Raw genomic sequence first — 15718 nt, 5'->3', positions numbered from 1 at the left:
GAAACAGCATATGAAATGCAACATTAACAGCTAATTTCCATACCTGGTGGCGTTTGAGGCTTCTTTACAATTTTCTATATTTTCTCAATTCTCAACATTGAACATGTATTACTTTTGTAAAAACTCTCAGAAGAGGACATTTGAAAATAAATATTGGAAAGTGGTTTTTGCTGTTCAGAGAGAACTCCAGACTATCTGTACCTCAAATACGTATCTACAAAAGGCAGCTTAGATCCTTCACTCCTACTGTAGATGCCATGGAAGGGAGGCAGTCCAACCCCACTCCAGGGGGCTGCCAAAGGGTTTTGGTCAGTAGATGCACCCTGGGGGGACTGGGGGGTGCCTTGAGTCAAACACTCAAGGTTGTCCTGATGCTAAGCAGGCACTATCAAGAGCTGCTGAGCTGGCACCATCGCTAACTTGTCAGCCAGACTTCTCAGAACCAGGGGCGCCAGAAATGCCACCTGCATCCCCAGGACAGACTGTGAGTCCACACTCCTTGGCCTGCCACGAACTCACAAATGGATGGACAGTTTCATTAAAAACAGTTCATTAAAAAAGTTTATTAGCATCTGTGCTGCCCTGTGCAAGTGAAGATTGGCTCCCTCCCCAGATGCCCTGGCCTCCCCACCTGAGCCTTTGGGGAGCAGCTGTGCAGTGGGCACTTGAGTGCACTTGTGCACTTGAGGCAGTGTCCTTGTTCATCTGACTCCAGTCCCATTGCTCCCGGCCAGGGGCTAAGCCCCACCTCGAGATGCCATAGGGATGGTCTCCCCCGAGGGACTATTGCCTCCAGCATTTGAAAAGAAGCCCCCACCCCCAGGGGCTGGAGCCACGTCCACCTGGATGACACCATGCACCTGGGAGAGCTGTGGGCTGTCCAAGCTGGCGATGAGCTGGCGGGGGCCTGGCCGCACAGGCACAAACTTCTGGTGTAGTGTCACTGTCTCGTTGCCCCCAATGTCCCTGTGGGGAGAGACAGGGTCATAGGCCTGGAGTGACTGGCGGTAGAGTTTGGAGGAAGGAATGATGGGCCAGCCAGGAAAGAAGGAGCAGGAGATGGAGCCCTTCTGGCATTTCTGGGCTCAGCTGGAAACCCCATACCCACAGCCAGGACAAAGCCTAAGCCCCAAGGCCTCTTGGCCTTTGCCTCTGCGTAGCCGGTCAGCAGCCACCCTCCCAGCTGCCTGAGCTGGGAATCTTCTGGTCATCCTGGGACTCCTACCACCCCCTCAGAAACACCTGGACAGAGACTGCTGCCTTGTCTCCCTCACCTCTCTATCACCAGTGCTCCTGCTCTAGCCACACCATCCATCCCTAACCCATCTGGGGTTTCCAGGATGAAGGAAACTTCAAAACAAGACTTTGGGGACACCTGGGTGGTTCAGTTGGTTAAGCATCTGCCCTCAGCTCAGGTCATGTTCCTGGGATACAGCCCCAAGTCAGGCTTCCTGTTCAGTGGGGAGTCTGCTTCTCCCTCTCCCTCTGCCCCTCCCCCTGGTTGTGCTCTCTTGCTCTCTCTCTCTCTCTCTCAAATAAGTAAAATCTTCAAAAAAAAAAAACAAAAAACAAAAACAAAACACAAGACTCTGGGGCTCAACACAGTATTGCCAAATAATTTCAGTTTTGCCAAGAAAGAAAGTGGAAGAAAATTATCCTCTGCTATGATCATCTTTCCAAACCAGAAGGCACATTTTTAATACCCCAAAACATTGAAAAGATGCTATCTCAGAGAAAAAGAAAAATTCTCCCCAAGAGCAGACAAATGGCATCTTTAAAGTGACAAACACCTGTGTGCCTGTGAGAGAGAAACATACGTGTGTGTGCACACACATACTACAGCGTCTTCATTTTCTCCCTTCTTCATGGACCTCTGGAAATCTAGTCCCAGACCATCCCTCTGGGAGTCACAATTTCACCAACCTTCTAACTGGCCTCCTTGCCTCCTATGTTCTATCTTATTTTTCTACCCTAGTCTCTAGTCACTCGGAAGTGAACTGAACTCTTCGAGGGCTTGGCTTCCTTGGTGCTTATGGGATAAGACTGCAGCTCCCTAACCCGACACACAGGCTCTCTGACTCAGCCCTGCCTGCGCAGCCTCATCACCCTCCACCATTCCTCCTGCCCACCAGCCCTGACAGCCAGCTCCTTCCCCTCCCTGAACTCACTCTGTTTTTGTGCTCTGCTCCTGGGCTGGTTCCAGGCCCCGCTCACGCCACCCCCTCAGTGAGGGCTCCCTTGAGCACCTCCTGCCCTTGGAAATGAACCTCATCCTGCCCTGAGCTCCCACAGCAGTCTGCTTGTGCGCTTTACACACTGAACACAATTGCATTTCTGCATTCATGCCTGCTTGTGCCTGTTAGCATCTGTCCTCCCCTGCCTCTGCCCCGAACCCTTGCCTCCAGCCCTCTCTTCAACCCAAGCCCACCCTGGGGATCTTCTTCGGAGCCTGACTCTGTGCAGACACCTCAGTACTCCAAGAGAAGGCACCACCACCCCAATTTCAAAGATAAGCTCTCCTTGGGGCAAAACATTCAGCTTGGAACCTGCTTCCAAAGGGCTTCTCTGGACCACCTGTACTCTTTTCTTCTACCACTGTTAGCTGCGTGGTTTACAAGTTACTAAACTTCTCCAATTCTCACTTTCTGGTCTGTAAAATGGGAGTGAATGTAAAATGAGGGGCAGGATCAGATGGTCTTGCAGGTGCCTCTAAGCTCCATGAAAGAAGGAGGGAAGAAGTGGAAGGTGGGGAGAGAGATATGATCTACCTGTTAAGTTATAGACCTCATATCTAGACTTATCATAATATATAACTGGACATTACATCTATAACTTCATAGGTAGGCTATGCTGTGGCTGGTTGCAAATCTGCATTTTTAACTTGTGTCTACTTTTCCATGAAGTTGTTTAGGCTCAGGCCAGCTTCCAAAGTCTACTTCATTCAGACTAGAATCGAACTGTACTATCTCAGAACAAAGCCTTTACTTGCACCATTATTTCCAAGAGAAGTTGCTTTCCAGCTTCCAGCTAGCAATGTCAAGACCCCTCCCAGTCCTGGCCTTTGGGTGAGCTGTGACCTTGCCACACCCACGTCTGCAAGCACATCACCTGCTATGGCTGGAATGTGCCTGAAACTGAGTGCAGTCAATGAAACCAACTCTCTGACAAGGACACCAGGAATTAGACATCCAAATGAGCACTGTCTTTCAATTATGTACTTGTTCAACCATGTTGCCAAGGCTTGAAACATTTTTAAAAACTCTCAGAGTTTTCTTCAGAGCCACCGAAAACCACAGGTACATCATGTGCACCCAGTCTAGTCTCTCTCTGTCCCTCTCCCCTCAATGCCCCATAGACACCCTGTTCCTCCTTTACAGCCAAGGAGGATGGAAAAGAGCACTATTTTTGATGGAAAAAAGCACTATTACCCCCTTGTCTACTTGCCTTATTAATTAGTCTTAGCTCTAAATGGCTTCGGGCTGTTCCTCCAAAGTCAAACCTGCCCCAGAAGGCCCCCCTAAAGACATTCTAGAGACTATGATTCAGGCTGCGAGGGAAATTCCCCAGAAGAGTTTGGAACAGACTTCCAGCCTCCCCTGGTGACTGGTTCGGCGGTGACAACAGCCACCTGGAGGAGTAAGTCTGGAATGTTTATTAAGTGGCCAGTCACCCCGCTGGGTGGCACACCTTATGCTTAATGGGGTTTCCATTCCACAGCTTTTGATGTGCCAAGAGCAAAGTAACACCCGTCTTGGAATCTAATATATCTGAACCACCCGCACAGGGACCTCCCCCTTGGAGTTCTCAATTGTTCTGTAGACCCCACACTGGGTTCGAAGTAGTGAGGAGCCACAGAATGTCCAGGGAGGACCTGCCTTGAGAAACCATCATCCAACCCTCTTGTTTACTGGAGGGAAGACTGGGGCCTTTAAAGGCAGGGGTTAAGGGGAGGCTCACAGAAGCCCCACAGCTAAAGAGAGGGGCTGGATCTTCCCATGCTCAGCACATCTCTTTACTCCTAGGCAGGGCCAAGAATCAAAGGTCTGGTGGAGGTGCTGAGGGGACTCCAGCTTGGGGTTCCCTTGGAACAGGGGGACCTCATCTGCAGGTGAGAGATGCCTGTAGGGTGAGCTACCTGGGAGCCCCAGGCTGCACTCTCTAAGGTGACAGAGACCCACGTAGGGCAAAATGGGGAAAGCACTCCTTTGTGGCATATCGCATCATCCAGGGTCAAGGCTGGGGCAGAGATCAAGAAGGCAACTTTTCAGCTTTGGTCTGTTGGCAAAAGTGGGAGCCGCCAGCAGGCAGAGCCTGCTGTGTGTCCAGTCAAGGAATGGGCAGGGTGGGCAGGGACCCTCTGCTTCCCCACCCAGCTCCTCCATAGGGGCCACCCCTTTCCCTCAGGCACTCTTTGTCAAAAGAGGAAAGTACCTGCCCCTGTCCCCAGAAGTCTGATTTAAAGGTCAGCCTCTGGCCTTCTCTGCTTTCCCTCTGTGCTATTCCGGGGAGGGACACACCAGCGTGTGTGGGTCTATGTCAGAGAGGACAGCACAGGCCCAGAGACACAAGCCCTCAGTGTGTCCTCACTGCATTCAGAGCCTCGCCTGGCCGGGGCAGGGTGGAGGGTGGCCCAGGGGGGCGGGTGGAGGGCCTGAGGCACAAGGCCCTCTCCTTGGGAGCTGCTGCTCAGCCCTCATGGCACAAATGAAGCAAAAGGCTTGAGAGCCTGCCTGTCGGATGTGCCCTGGTGGGAAGAGCACAGTCTGCTCCTTATGGGCTGGGAGACCTTGTGAGGCATGGCTGCCAGCTTCCCTATCGCAAAGTGGGGGTGATGGTGGCCATACTTAAAAATAAGAATGGCCAATAGAGGCTCACGCTGTGCTCACGCTGCCAAGGCTGACACTACTTTCCATGAGTATCTCACCCAGCTCTCCCAGCCACCTTCGGAGCCGGAACAGTTATCACCCCCACTTTCCAAGTAAGAAAATAGACTTAAAAGAGACAAGTCACCTGCTCCAGGGCACAGAGCCAGTGAGTGCTGGAGCTAGGACTTGAACCCAAGTCTTCAGGATCCCAAAGCTTTGCTTTTAATCACATGATGATCGTGACTGTACTTTAAAGGGTTTTTGTGGTCTGCAAAGGAGATAATGATCCTCAAGTGCCCAGTCGGTTCCTGAGTGCTGGGCACGTGTTGGTGATGAGTTGCTAAGATTCCTAAGTGAAGTGTTGCCTCCCTAGTGAGGAAGGACCAGCCCAGCCGTAGGCACAGGGCAGGTCTCCTTAAATGCTGTTGGCACTGAACTGGGTCAGGAGGTACTGCTGGCTGGCCCTACTGGGTCCTGGCTGACTACTGTCCTGACCAAGAGAGAAAGCATTGTGGGACCCGGGGCAGTCTGGGAGGCAGGAAAGGATAGGGGCAGGGGAGAGGCGAGACTCACCCCACATTGAGGATCTTGGGTCTCTGTAGTCCGGAGCCCTCAAGCCGGAAGACGACATTGGTGAGGGTGACAGGCAAGGGGTTCTTGAAGACAATCTGTACTTCGCACTCCTGGCCAACCACAGCTGCCCCCAATAACTGGAGAAAAAGAGGCCCACCTCCACATCAGAGACCCCTGCCACATACAGTGGAACCACACACTCCACCATACAAGGGAAACTCTCTGCATCCAAACCTCCCCAAGTCCCACATTTCTGTCACTGAGAGAAATGGGGCTCCACAAAAGCCAGAGAAGCAACTCCAACCTGCTCCCCCACCAAAGCTTCTGCAGGGTTGAGGATATGAGATCCAATTTTACAGATGAGGAAACAGGCCCAAGAGCCCAAAGCCAGTCTCTGACCTCCTTCTCCTGGAACTGCTCACCAGGCCAGGCCTCTCCCAGCTTACTGCTCTCGCCCCTTCCCCTAGTATTTCCCTCAGCCCTAGAGCCTCCCGCACATCCAGCAACCAGCACTCACTGTGAGGGAGAGATCTGGGGTGCGCAGACGGAAGGTATGCTGTTTGGCCAGCACCTGCCCACTCTCCTTGACGTGGCCTGAGACATTGAGCAGCATGGACCCCTGGTCTACGAGTTGGGGCCGGTATTCCTTGTAGGCCACGGGCATGGACACGCGTTCCGCTGGGGAGGAGACTCAAGGTGTCACCAGGACCTGCTTACACAGGCGCGGCCTCCTGGGGTCTCCAGGCCCATGGCCATGGGATGCCTGGCCATCAGTGGGGCAGGGCTGGGGAAGAAGCACTTACTGGCCCCTGGCGCGAGCACCACTTCCTTCTTGCTCTCCTTGAAGACAGGCCCTGTAACACCGGTGTAGAAGGTGACTGAGAGGTAGAGATGCAGCTTCACAGTGCGGGTGCTGCTGCCGCGATTGGTCAGCACTACGGAGACTGTCAGGTCCTGCCCCATCACTGCGTCTTGGGCCTCCACCTGCATGGCCACATCCTCAGCCGAGTCGCGGTTGGTGTACACGTTGGGTTTGCTGCCATGCGCAGCTGCTGTCTCCACCGCCTTGCGCTCTGCTTCTGAGCCTGGGGGTTAAGGGTCAAGGTGAGGTTACAGCTACTTCCAGGGTGGGCACGTGCTCAGTGGAAAACCCTTGGTATAGGCCAGAGTTGATGAGGCTGAAGGGATGGTACCTTCTGGGTGTTTATAGATGTGGGTGACATCGTCCCGCATGTTGGATCCAACAGCTTTTGTGACAATGAGCGTGCCAATGGCCTTCTCTTCCACATACACGATCTTGAAGCTGCCATCGTCCTGTCGCTGCCAGTAAACTTTGTCACTGTTGACCTGTTGGGGGAGTGTGGGGGGTGGAAGCCAAGAATGAGCAGGCCAGAGGGTCTGAGTATAGGCCTAACCCCCAGCTGCCTTCCCCTGACCTCCAGCAGGAGGGAAGGCAGGATCCAAAGGTTGGGAACTTCCTGGCACAGCCAAACTGGGAGACTTTCCAAGCTGAGCCAGATGAAGCCAGAGAGCAGAGAAGAAACTGGGAGGGTCCTTGCAGTGTATTTTAGCATTAATAACAGTAATCCCTTATGCTCCTTCACGGACTTTACAACTTATAAAGCAGGTTCGTACCCATTATTTCTTTTGATCCTGAGTACAGGAAGCACAGCAGCCATTATTATCACCCTTTTACAGTTGAGGAAACCTAGACTCTAGAATAAGTGACTTGCCCAAGGTCACACAGCTAGTCAGTCAGCAGTGAAATCAGGACCAGAGAGCCCAGGCCTGACACCAGTGCTGTGGTTCTACCAGACAGCCCAAGAAAGCATCTGGAGCATGGCCCTCACCTCAGCAAAAATGAAGGGTGTGTCATACTTCATGTAGACTAGGCCATTCTTGATGGATTCCACAGAGCAGGGGCCACAGCAGAAGATCCCTGGGGGAGCAGGACAGAAGTGAAAGATCCAAGGAGGCCAAGGGGACCCTGTGATCCTGGGGAGAGGAGGCCCACCCAGCCAGGTGCAGTGCCCACTGCCTCAGGGGCAGGTGCCACCTGGTCCAACCCAGGGAAGTAGCACAAGGAAGAGCTCAGGTCCATTTGGGCCTCAGCCAACCAGGGCGGGGCTAAATGTGGGACAAGCCTGCCTTGATAACCAAATCATCAGCACATCCTTTCTCCACTGTCTGAAGCTGGATGTTGGCTGTCTGTGACCCCCCGAGGTCAGGACCATCCTGCATCAAGACAAACCCAGAGCCCATGATGGCTCTGCTTGCTGGCTGGGAAAACAGCCACCCTTCCAGAAAGATCCAGAAGAAATCCTCAGCTCTGTATCCTGTGGTGTGTCCTCTCTGTGGGGAGGTGGGAGGGGATCTGGTAGGAAATAGAGTCTATTCTCAGCATGCTCAGGAGAGTTTTCCGAAGGAGATAGGCTGGCAAGGGAGAGGCTTGACAAGAGAGGACAAAAAATAGGAAGTGCGGGCCATCCAACAGAAAAGAATGTTAGAAAACACCAGCACATCCTTTTACAGATGGCCCAAACAGATGTTAGAATCTGACAAGATAATCATATCAGAGAATGGAAGGAGCTGATATTTACTGAGTAGCTGCTATGTTCCAGGCATGTTGCTAATCTCTCTAATGTGTGATGATCTCATTTAATTCCCCCCAACGACCCTATCTGGTATATATTATCCCCATATTATAGACAACACCAAAGCGCAAAGGTGCAAGCAACTTGCCCAAGATGACATATCTGAGAAGTGATCAAGCTGGAATATAGCCTGGGTCCTGCCTGGCCTTGGAACCCTTGCCTGGCTATGCACCTTCCCAGAGTGGGGACGGGAACTCAGATCTCCCAGTGTCCTGGGCCAGGCTGTTCTAGCATGGTGGGCATCACCGGCTTGCCCAAGTCAGGGGCACCACTCATGGAGATGACTGAGAGGGAGGGGTCTGGCCAGAGAAGAGGGATGAAGGCTAGGCAAGCACCCTCTGACCTGGGGTAAAGAAGGGAGAGGTGGGGAGGAAGGCAGCAGGAAGCACAGTCTGGCTGCCTGGAGCTGGAATGTTGAGGCGGGAAGGGAGGGCTATTTGAGAATAGAGTGGACAGCAGGTCTAGTTTTTGCAGAAATGTGTGCACTGGGGAAAAGGTGATGTTGTCAGCGATGATTTCTGAGGGCTGGGTAATGGGGGCTATTTTCTTCTTCGAACTATTTGAACCCTGGTTTTATTCCATACTATGCATACAACGTAAAACGAGCAACGAAACAGTCAAGAGGGGAACTTGGGCGAAAGTGAGAATGTGTGAAGGGAGGGAGTCAGGGACGAGAGGGGCTCTGCCGCTGACCTAATGCTCTGTGCCCTAGTGAGAGCCACTCCACTTCTCTGGGCTAGCACTACCCATGGGTCCCACAAAGGCTTGCAGTGGTCCCCATCCCAGCTGATCTTCAGCATCACCAGGGGAATTTTCAAACTTTCAGAAACCTAGACTCTTCACATCAGTCTATCCCTGGAATGCCTGACGTGTCAGGTCTGGGATGGGACCTAGACATTTACACAAAACAAAACAAAAGCGTCCTGAGAGAATAGGGAAAATTTTACATTTTGTGTTATTCAATTCTATACTCTTTCCCTCCTTGCAGGCATGTATTACTTATTATAATGACCTTTCTAGCTTTAAAACTATACATAAATCAAAGGGTCCTTCAATTAATTATCTCTGGGATGTGTAAGCAAAAAAGCAAATGAGAAGCGTGGGTGTCTTAGGGAGGGAAACCTCTCACTGAACTCTCTTGAATCTTTTGACTTTTGAGCCATCTCAATATAGCAATCATAATAAATCATAAATAAAGAAAATCTAGGCAAAGAGTTACACAGAAAGGTGAAAATCAGCTAAAGTCCAATCAGTGATGCTGCCGGTAAGCCTGTTTACAGAAACATAGGGGTGAAAGGGCCTGGCTCTGTAGGCCAGACTGGCACTGACCCCCAGGGTCTGTCCCTCAGGCTGGGAGATGGGCATGGGGCCATGGTGGGGCACAGGAGAAGGCAGGACCCCGGCTCACCGCTGCTGGTCTCCTGGGGCGTGGCGTCCACCACTTGCCACCCGTCAAAGCCAGAGGGCAGGTCTGGCCTCTTCATCCAGCAGTCATTCCACACGTGGAAGTTCCTAGATGGACACAGGGAGGGGCTGGGTCTGAGCCACCTGCTCAGGGCCTCCCCCGTGTCCTCTCCACATCCAGGTGTTAGGGGTGACCATCCCTCAACAGGGATGGGCGGCCCAGCCCTGGCCCCAGCCTCACCAAACAGAATCATGGTTCAGGTGCTCCAGGGGCTTCATGTTCTCGTCAAAGTAGATGTCCATGGTGAGGGATGTGTCTGTGTCATGTGCCGAGTTGAAGTTGGTGACAGTGCGGGTAGCCAGGCCCAGGCAACGCAGCACTGTGGAAGGGCCAGGGTTGGGGTTCACATCCCACACAGGGATGGGGTGGAGGCAGGTGAGTGAGGTATCAGGTGAGGAACAGCAGTGGGACAAGGCCACTGGGGTTCCCAAGCAGGGTCAGGGGTCAGGAGGCCTTTGGGCCAGGGAGCACTGGGAGTTAGGGGAAGCCAGGACACCTGCCCAACCTTTTCCTGCCTGGCCCTCTCTCTCCTCTCCCCTAGGCCTAAGTAGTTAACACTAATTAATGATAATTAAGGCCAGCCTACCAACCACCCCCTCAATCTGTCCCTGCACTATAGTCACCGCTGGTTGGGGCTCTGGATTCCCTCCCTCTTTCGTGTAGGGCCCAGGCTGCTCCTGTCCCAGTCCCTCCACTACCTGTGGTGGTCACACCGGCGAAGACCCAGCACTGGCCATAGGGGACAGAATAGCCAGTGCGGAGGTAGCTGAGTAGGATCTCCACGCTGCCCACCCACGCTGAAGGGTTGGTGCCTCGAGAGTAATCACCAGACCAGTTTCCAATCAGGACCCCATTGTCATCCAAGGAGTTCACCTGCCCAGGACAGGATGGAGTGGGGTGGAGCGGAAGGGGAGGGTCAGGACCTCCTATGTGGTCCCCAGCCCTGCCCCTGCCACCACTCCTCAGGATCTAGCCAGCAGCCTAAGCCCTACCCGCCGCTCCCAAAGACATCAAGTCTTGCCCCCTCACCCCCCACCCCCCACCAGATCTGACACAGTAATGTGAATCCTGGGTGTGCCAAGTTTTGGGCTTGGCCCTACATTCCACAAGAGCTGGGACCAAAGCCAAGAAGGGTGGGGTGGGGCCACACAAGGAGGAAAGAGAAGGAGTGAGACCCCTCCCATAATACCCTTTGCAAGAGGAGGATAGGGCTAAGTTCCTGGAGAAGTCAGAAAGGGCAGGAGCAGAGGGCAGGGGAGGCGAGAGGCAGATACATAATAGCACTCAGAAACACGGGGGTGCTCACCATGGCAGAGATGACCCGGGAGACACTGACAGGGTCCCCACGGCCTCCGTATGGCATGCCCCGCCGGTCCAGAATGTACAGGCAAGCATCCAGCACCCCGTGATCAAACTGGAGGGAGGGAGAGAGAGCAGAGGTGACCCCTTAGCCAGCAACCCCCCCTCACCCCACTCCACCTGCCTTTTACTCCCGCAAGCACACTTGGCCCTGGCCAGCCATACCTGCCCATAGTTCCAGGTCCGCTCACCAATCTGTGCTTCAGTCCCGTAGTAGATTCTCCCCGACTCATTAAGCACGTACTCCTGTCGCCAGTCCTCATGGTCCACGTACACGATGTCCTCTATGTCCCCAAAACACAGGCCTGGTCCCCTCTAGCCCTCTGCCTGAGCCCCACCTGCCCCTGGGCCAGTTCTGCAGGACTACTGTCCACAGAGGAGGAAGGCGGGGGGGGACACCTCAAGCCTGACACCTCCTCCCTGGGAGGGTGAACAGAGCATGATAGAGATGGTGGGAGGAAGGTGATGGAACCAGGGCTGTTCACCAGGAGAGGCAAGGCTGCATGACCTTGAACTGTCATGCAGTTCATGCAGTCCACTATGCTGGACCTGTGTTCCCTCACGAGGACAATAGGAGGCTGGCTTCTCCTAGAGCCAGGCACCTAGGCACCTAGCCTAGGATTCTAGGAGGAAAACTCTGACCCGCCTACCTTCCCGTCCACACCGAGCTCTTGACTCCAGCAGACTCACCTGGGCACCAAGGATTAAAGAGGATGTAGATCTCGTTGTGGGGGTCAAAAGGCAGCTGGAACTCGCCAGCCTCTGAGTGTGTGCGGACAGTGAACTGAAACTTGCCGATGATGGCATTGGGGGAGGTGTGGACTCGGAGGTTCAGATTCTGCCCACTGGCCTTGGTCACCTGGGCTTTCCAGCCTCCACTGCCCCCCTTGCCCACTGGGATGATCACGTGGGTGCCCTTTCCCACCTCAGGGTTGTTTCCTGGAGTAGGGGAAGCAGCAATTAGCTGGTGAGGCCTCTCGGAGAGGAGACAGAGCCTTAGACTTCTCCCAGCCCCACCCAGAATGTGAATGAGCCAGGTGTGTGTGTGTCCCTGAGCTGGGCCGTCACCTTAGTCTGTGACAGTCACTGAGAGCAGCTGTCCCCACCCGATGCTTGCCCGCATGCCAGGGCAGAGCCTCAGTCCAACATCCCAAACCTGTTCTCCTGACACTGAACTCAGGGGTGGGTAGAAGAGATGAGGCCACCATCACCTTTGCCTGTCTGACTGTCCCAGTGCCTGGGCTGGAGGAACAGACACCCTGGCTGGGTCCAGATGCCTCTACCCCATGTGAAACGGCAGCCCAGATCCCGAAGGCCAACCCTGCCTACACCGTGGGGCTGTAGCTTCCAGAGCCTAGAGCATCCCTGGTGGCGGTGATGGGGGTACTTGGGAAATTAGAGGCTGGGGTGGGCCAGGCTAGGTCCTAATCAAAGGGTATGAGGAGTCGCCCGCCCCCGGCAGCAGCATAATCACCAGCCTGTGCAGTCAACGGCCACCAAGCAACGCGGTGAGGGAGGCACCTGCCCTGGGCCATGGGGACAGAGAAACAGAGAAACAGAGCTGGACAGAGAGGAGAGAGCCAGCCACACCCTGGGGAAGGACAAAAGACCCAGAGAGAAAGACACACAGAAGCCACAATAAATAAGACATTGATTGCAGCGACCACCTAAGAGAAAGTATTTTGAGACAGATGCTCCTGAAGGCTCAAAGAGGGGGAGCTTAGGGAAATGGGACACCAGCACTCTGAAACACACTCCTATGCTTGCACCTGTCTTATCTGGCAGAGGTGAGGAGTGTGGTGAGGGAGGAACTTAAAGATATCCCTTTGACCCTAATACCAGAGCTGGGAGGCCCTGCTAGCCAGCGCCTCCACCTCCCCCCCACCCAACTGTAGGGCTTTCACCCTTCCACTGCGGGCCCCACTGACCAATAAGCAGCTCCAGGGCGACGTGATCAGAGGATTCATAGGGGCGAGAGAAGTGCAGAACCACGTGAAAAGGCTGCCCACGGCGTATAATCAACTCATCGTATTCAAACTCATCTGTGTGGTGCTCTCGGCGATTCTGGTCTGACCGCGAACTCAGCAGATCCACACCAGTCACCACCAGCATGCCCTCTGCAAGGCCACGGCGCTAGGTCAGCAAAGCCCCCATCCTTAGCCTCCCAGGCCCCCCAGAGATGTCAGGATGAGTCTCAGGCCCCATTAAGGCCTTTCAGCTCTCAGAGAAGGTGGATAGGAGGGCCTCACCTCGGATGGTGCCATCTCCAGCTGCGTTCACACCGCTGGCCCGGGAGCCAGGCCGGCGGGAATCTGAGCCCCGGGAGTCGGGTCTTCGCCTCCCAGAGCCAGACCCTCGGTCTCGGTGGGGCTCAGGTCCCCAGTCATCATCTGCCCTGTTTCGGCAGGAGCAGCAGCCACAGCAGCGAGCCCAGAAGGAACGGCCTCCTCGACGAGACCGTCTCTCTGGCTCTGGCTCTGGCTCTGGCGAAGGTGTGGTAGGGGGCTGCCAGGGGTTCCCGCCCCAGCGGCCCACATCTGAACGAGGACCATCCATCACGCCTGAGTGGAAGAAGCAGTGAGTCTCTGATCACTCACTCAGGTCTCCTGTACTTCGAATGCCCCAGGCAGCACACACAGAAGCCCTCCATCCAGAGAGCTGACTCAGTCCCATCCAGCAGACTGAGATGATCTTTTGCCCTGGAGATTCCCCCAGACCCAACCAGAGATCCTCCCCAAAGATTATTTTCAGGTTCACCTAGAGAAACTACCCACAGTGCAGAGAAATCTTCTCCCTCCTACCCCCACAGTGACATCCACCAAACCAGATGCCCCATTGAGAAACCTGCTCTCAAGGACCCACCCCAGAAAGGAGTGGACACTTGTCACAGCCTCAGGACCCAGAACACAGACCATCCCTGGGAGATGCTCCCACCATCTGACAAACTGACAGCTACTCAGTTTGGATGTAGGAGCTGCCTGCCTCTAGGACCCATTCTTAGCAGATACCCCACCCAAGGCTCCTTGCAGAAGACAGGTGGGTGACATGTGGGACTCGGGGTCCTTGGCATTCTCCACATTGGGTCAAGCACCCACACAGAGCTGCAGGAGTGGTGGGGTGCTGCAGGTGCGGGAGCCCGTGGTCCCCGGGGCGCAGAGCTTCTGTGTCTGGGAACCTGACCAGGGCTGGCAGGCTCGGGCTGGCCTACACCCCACCTTGCTGGGGCCTGACCTCGGCCCCCTGGGCTCAGCACCACCATCCCCGACGGAGCCTCACCTGGTGGCGGTGCTGGCGACAGCAGCACTGATCCAGCAGCCAGGTCGGGACTGCTGGGACGGGGCTGGCGGCTGGCAAGTGGAAGGTGTGGGGCCGGGCGGTACGTGGTTTATGAGGGGGAGAGGGCGGGGCTGAGGCGCAGAGAAGGGGGAGCCTGATTGTTCCATCCCCCCACACAAAGGCCGGCCTCTTGGGGCTGTCTCTGGAGGTAGGGGCAGGAAATGAGACCTAGGCACGTCCCCTTTCCCATTTCGAGGAACTGTGGAAATGTGATGAACTGTGGAAATGTGATGATACAGGGTGGGGCCAAGGTCTGTTAGGACTCAAAGCTGAGGGGAAAGTGGAAGGCTTTGGTGAGCCTGCCCCACAGATGGACCCCACTCCGGGCCGATTCCTGCCAGACTGGTGCAAAAAGGGCCCCTCTCCTGGCTGAGAAGCCCCTGGGCAAGGGGCCAGGGTGCCTTCCACCCATGCCCCTACATAGTGTTCCCCACTCCCAGGCCCCCTTTCCTGGTCCTGCCCAGGGAGTCCTGGGATCCTAGGCTGCCAACTGGTGACATCAGCAGCCAGGCCCTCAGACTGGCTCCACCGGCCAGCCCCTGACCTGCCGGCTCTACCAGATCCTCTCACCCCCACACCCCTGTCCTTCCTTCTACCTCCGGCTGCTTCACAGCCCCTGGCATGAATGAACTGCCCCCAGCTTCCTGTGTCCCTGCAAGTTTGGGACTGGACTGGGGACTGGGGGGTGAGTTGGGGTAGGAGCAGCTTCTTGTTTTCCAGCCCCAGCCTGGGGGCTGGGTGAAGGCTTAGGCCCTGGCTCTGAGGCACAGGTGGGAACCGAGGCCCCCTCCCTAGACTGCAGGACACCCCCTCCCCTCACCGAGTGGTGGCGGTCAGCTGGAGTCCAGGATTCTCCAGCCTGGAATTCTTCCCAGAAATCCTGACCAACCGGCTCCAGGCACCTGCCCCTGTGTGGATCCCAACTCCACCCTGGCATCGGAGAACACCGGGGATGCCCCTGAGAGAGAGCCCTTAGGCAAAGAGGAGGCCAGGCATCTTTGGGGAGGCTCTCCTGAAAGTTCTTTGGGAAGGTGGGGGCCCTTTGCTTGGGGTCTCTTCCCCCCATCCCGCTGTTGCCCTAGCTCTGCCCATGGGCCACTGCAGAGAAGACAGTGACAACAGGGTGGGCCAGATGACACAAGGAAGCAGAGCTGAGGAAGGGCAGAGTTTGATGATGCATCGGGCTAGGAGGGGCCTCAGGGAGTGGGGACTGAGGCTCCAGGACCTGGCAGGGAGCCCTTCACACCCGCACTGACCTATGCCTGCCCAGCTCCAAGCCACAGATCTGGCAGGGAGTCCACCTCCACCTCTAACACTCTCAGGGAACGCACAAGTACAAATCAAAATTCCAAGCAGGTGTCAGGTGGGTCAGCCAAAGGGCTTTGCTGAGGTTGCCTGCCTGTGCATCACTAAGAACATGGGAAGGGGCAGGGCCCCCGTAGATTCCCAGAGAGCTAGGAAATGCC

The 15718-nt window shown here is 55.1% G+C and overlaps 1 protein-coding gene across 1 annotated transcript; it reads right to left on the bottom strand.

Annotated features, from left to right (window-relative positions):
• Nucleotides 1–543: 543 nt before the first annotated feature.
• TGM1 (transglutaminase 1) lies at nt 544–14289 on the bottom strand. The gene is made up of 15 exons (XM_055309307.1): nt 14193–14289; nt 13166–13477; nt 12845–13033; nt 11607–11855; nt 11082–11200; nt 10864–10971; nt 10256–10430; nt 9738–9876; nt 9501–9604; nt 7289–7377; nt 6632–6785; nt 6242–6523; nt 5956–6116; nt 5439–5575; nt 544–966 (listed from the first exon to the last, which is right to left on the bottom strand). The coding sequence occupies exons 2-15, from the start codon at nt 13470–13472 to the stop codon at nt 738–740; spliced, it is 2442 nt and encodes an 813-aa protein (XP_055165282.1). The 5' UTR covers nt 13473–13477; nt 14193–14289; the 3' UTR covers nt 544–737.
• Between the last annotated feature and the right edge of the window lie 1429 nt (nt 14290–15718).

Source organism: Nyctereutes procyonoides, unplaced genomic scaffold (genome assembly GCF_905146905.1).
Source record: "Nyctereutes procyonoides isolate TBG_1078 unplaced genomic scaffold, NYPRO_anot_genome, whole genome shotgun sequence".
Lineage (NCBI taxonomy): Eukaryota > Metazoa > Chordata > Mammalia > Carnivora > Canidae > Nyctereutes > Nyctereutes procyonoides.
Note: the sequence above shows the minus strand (reverse complement) of the source record. Positions and strands in the feature narration are given on the sequence as shown.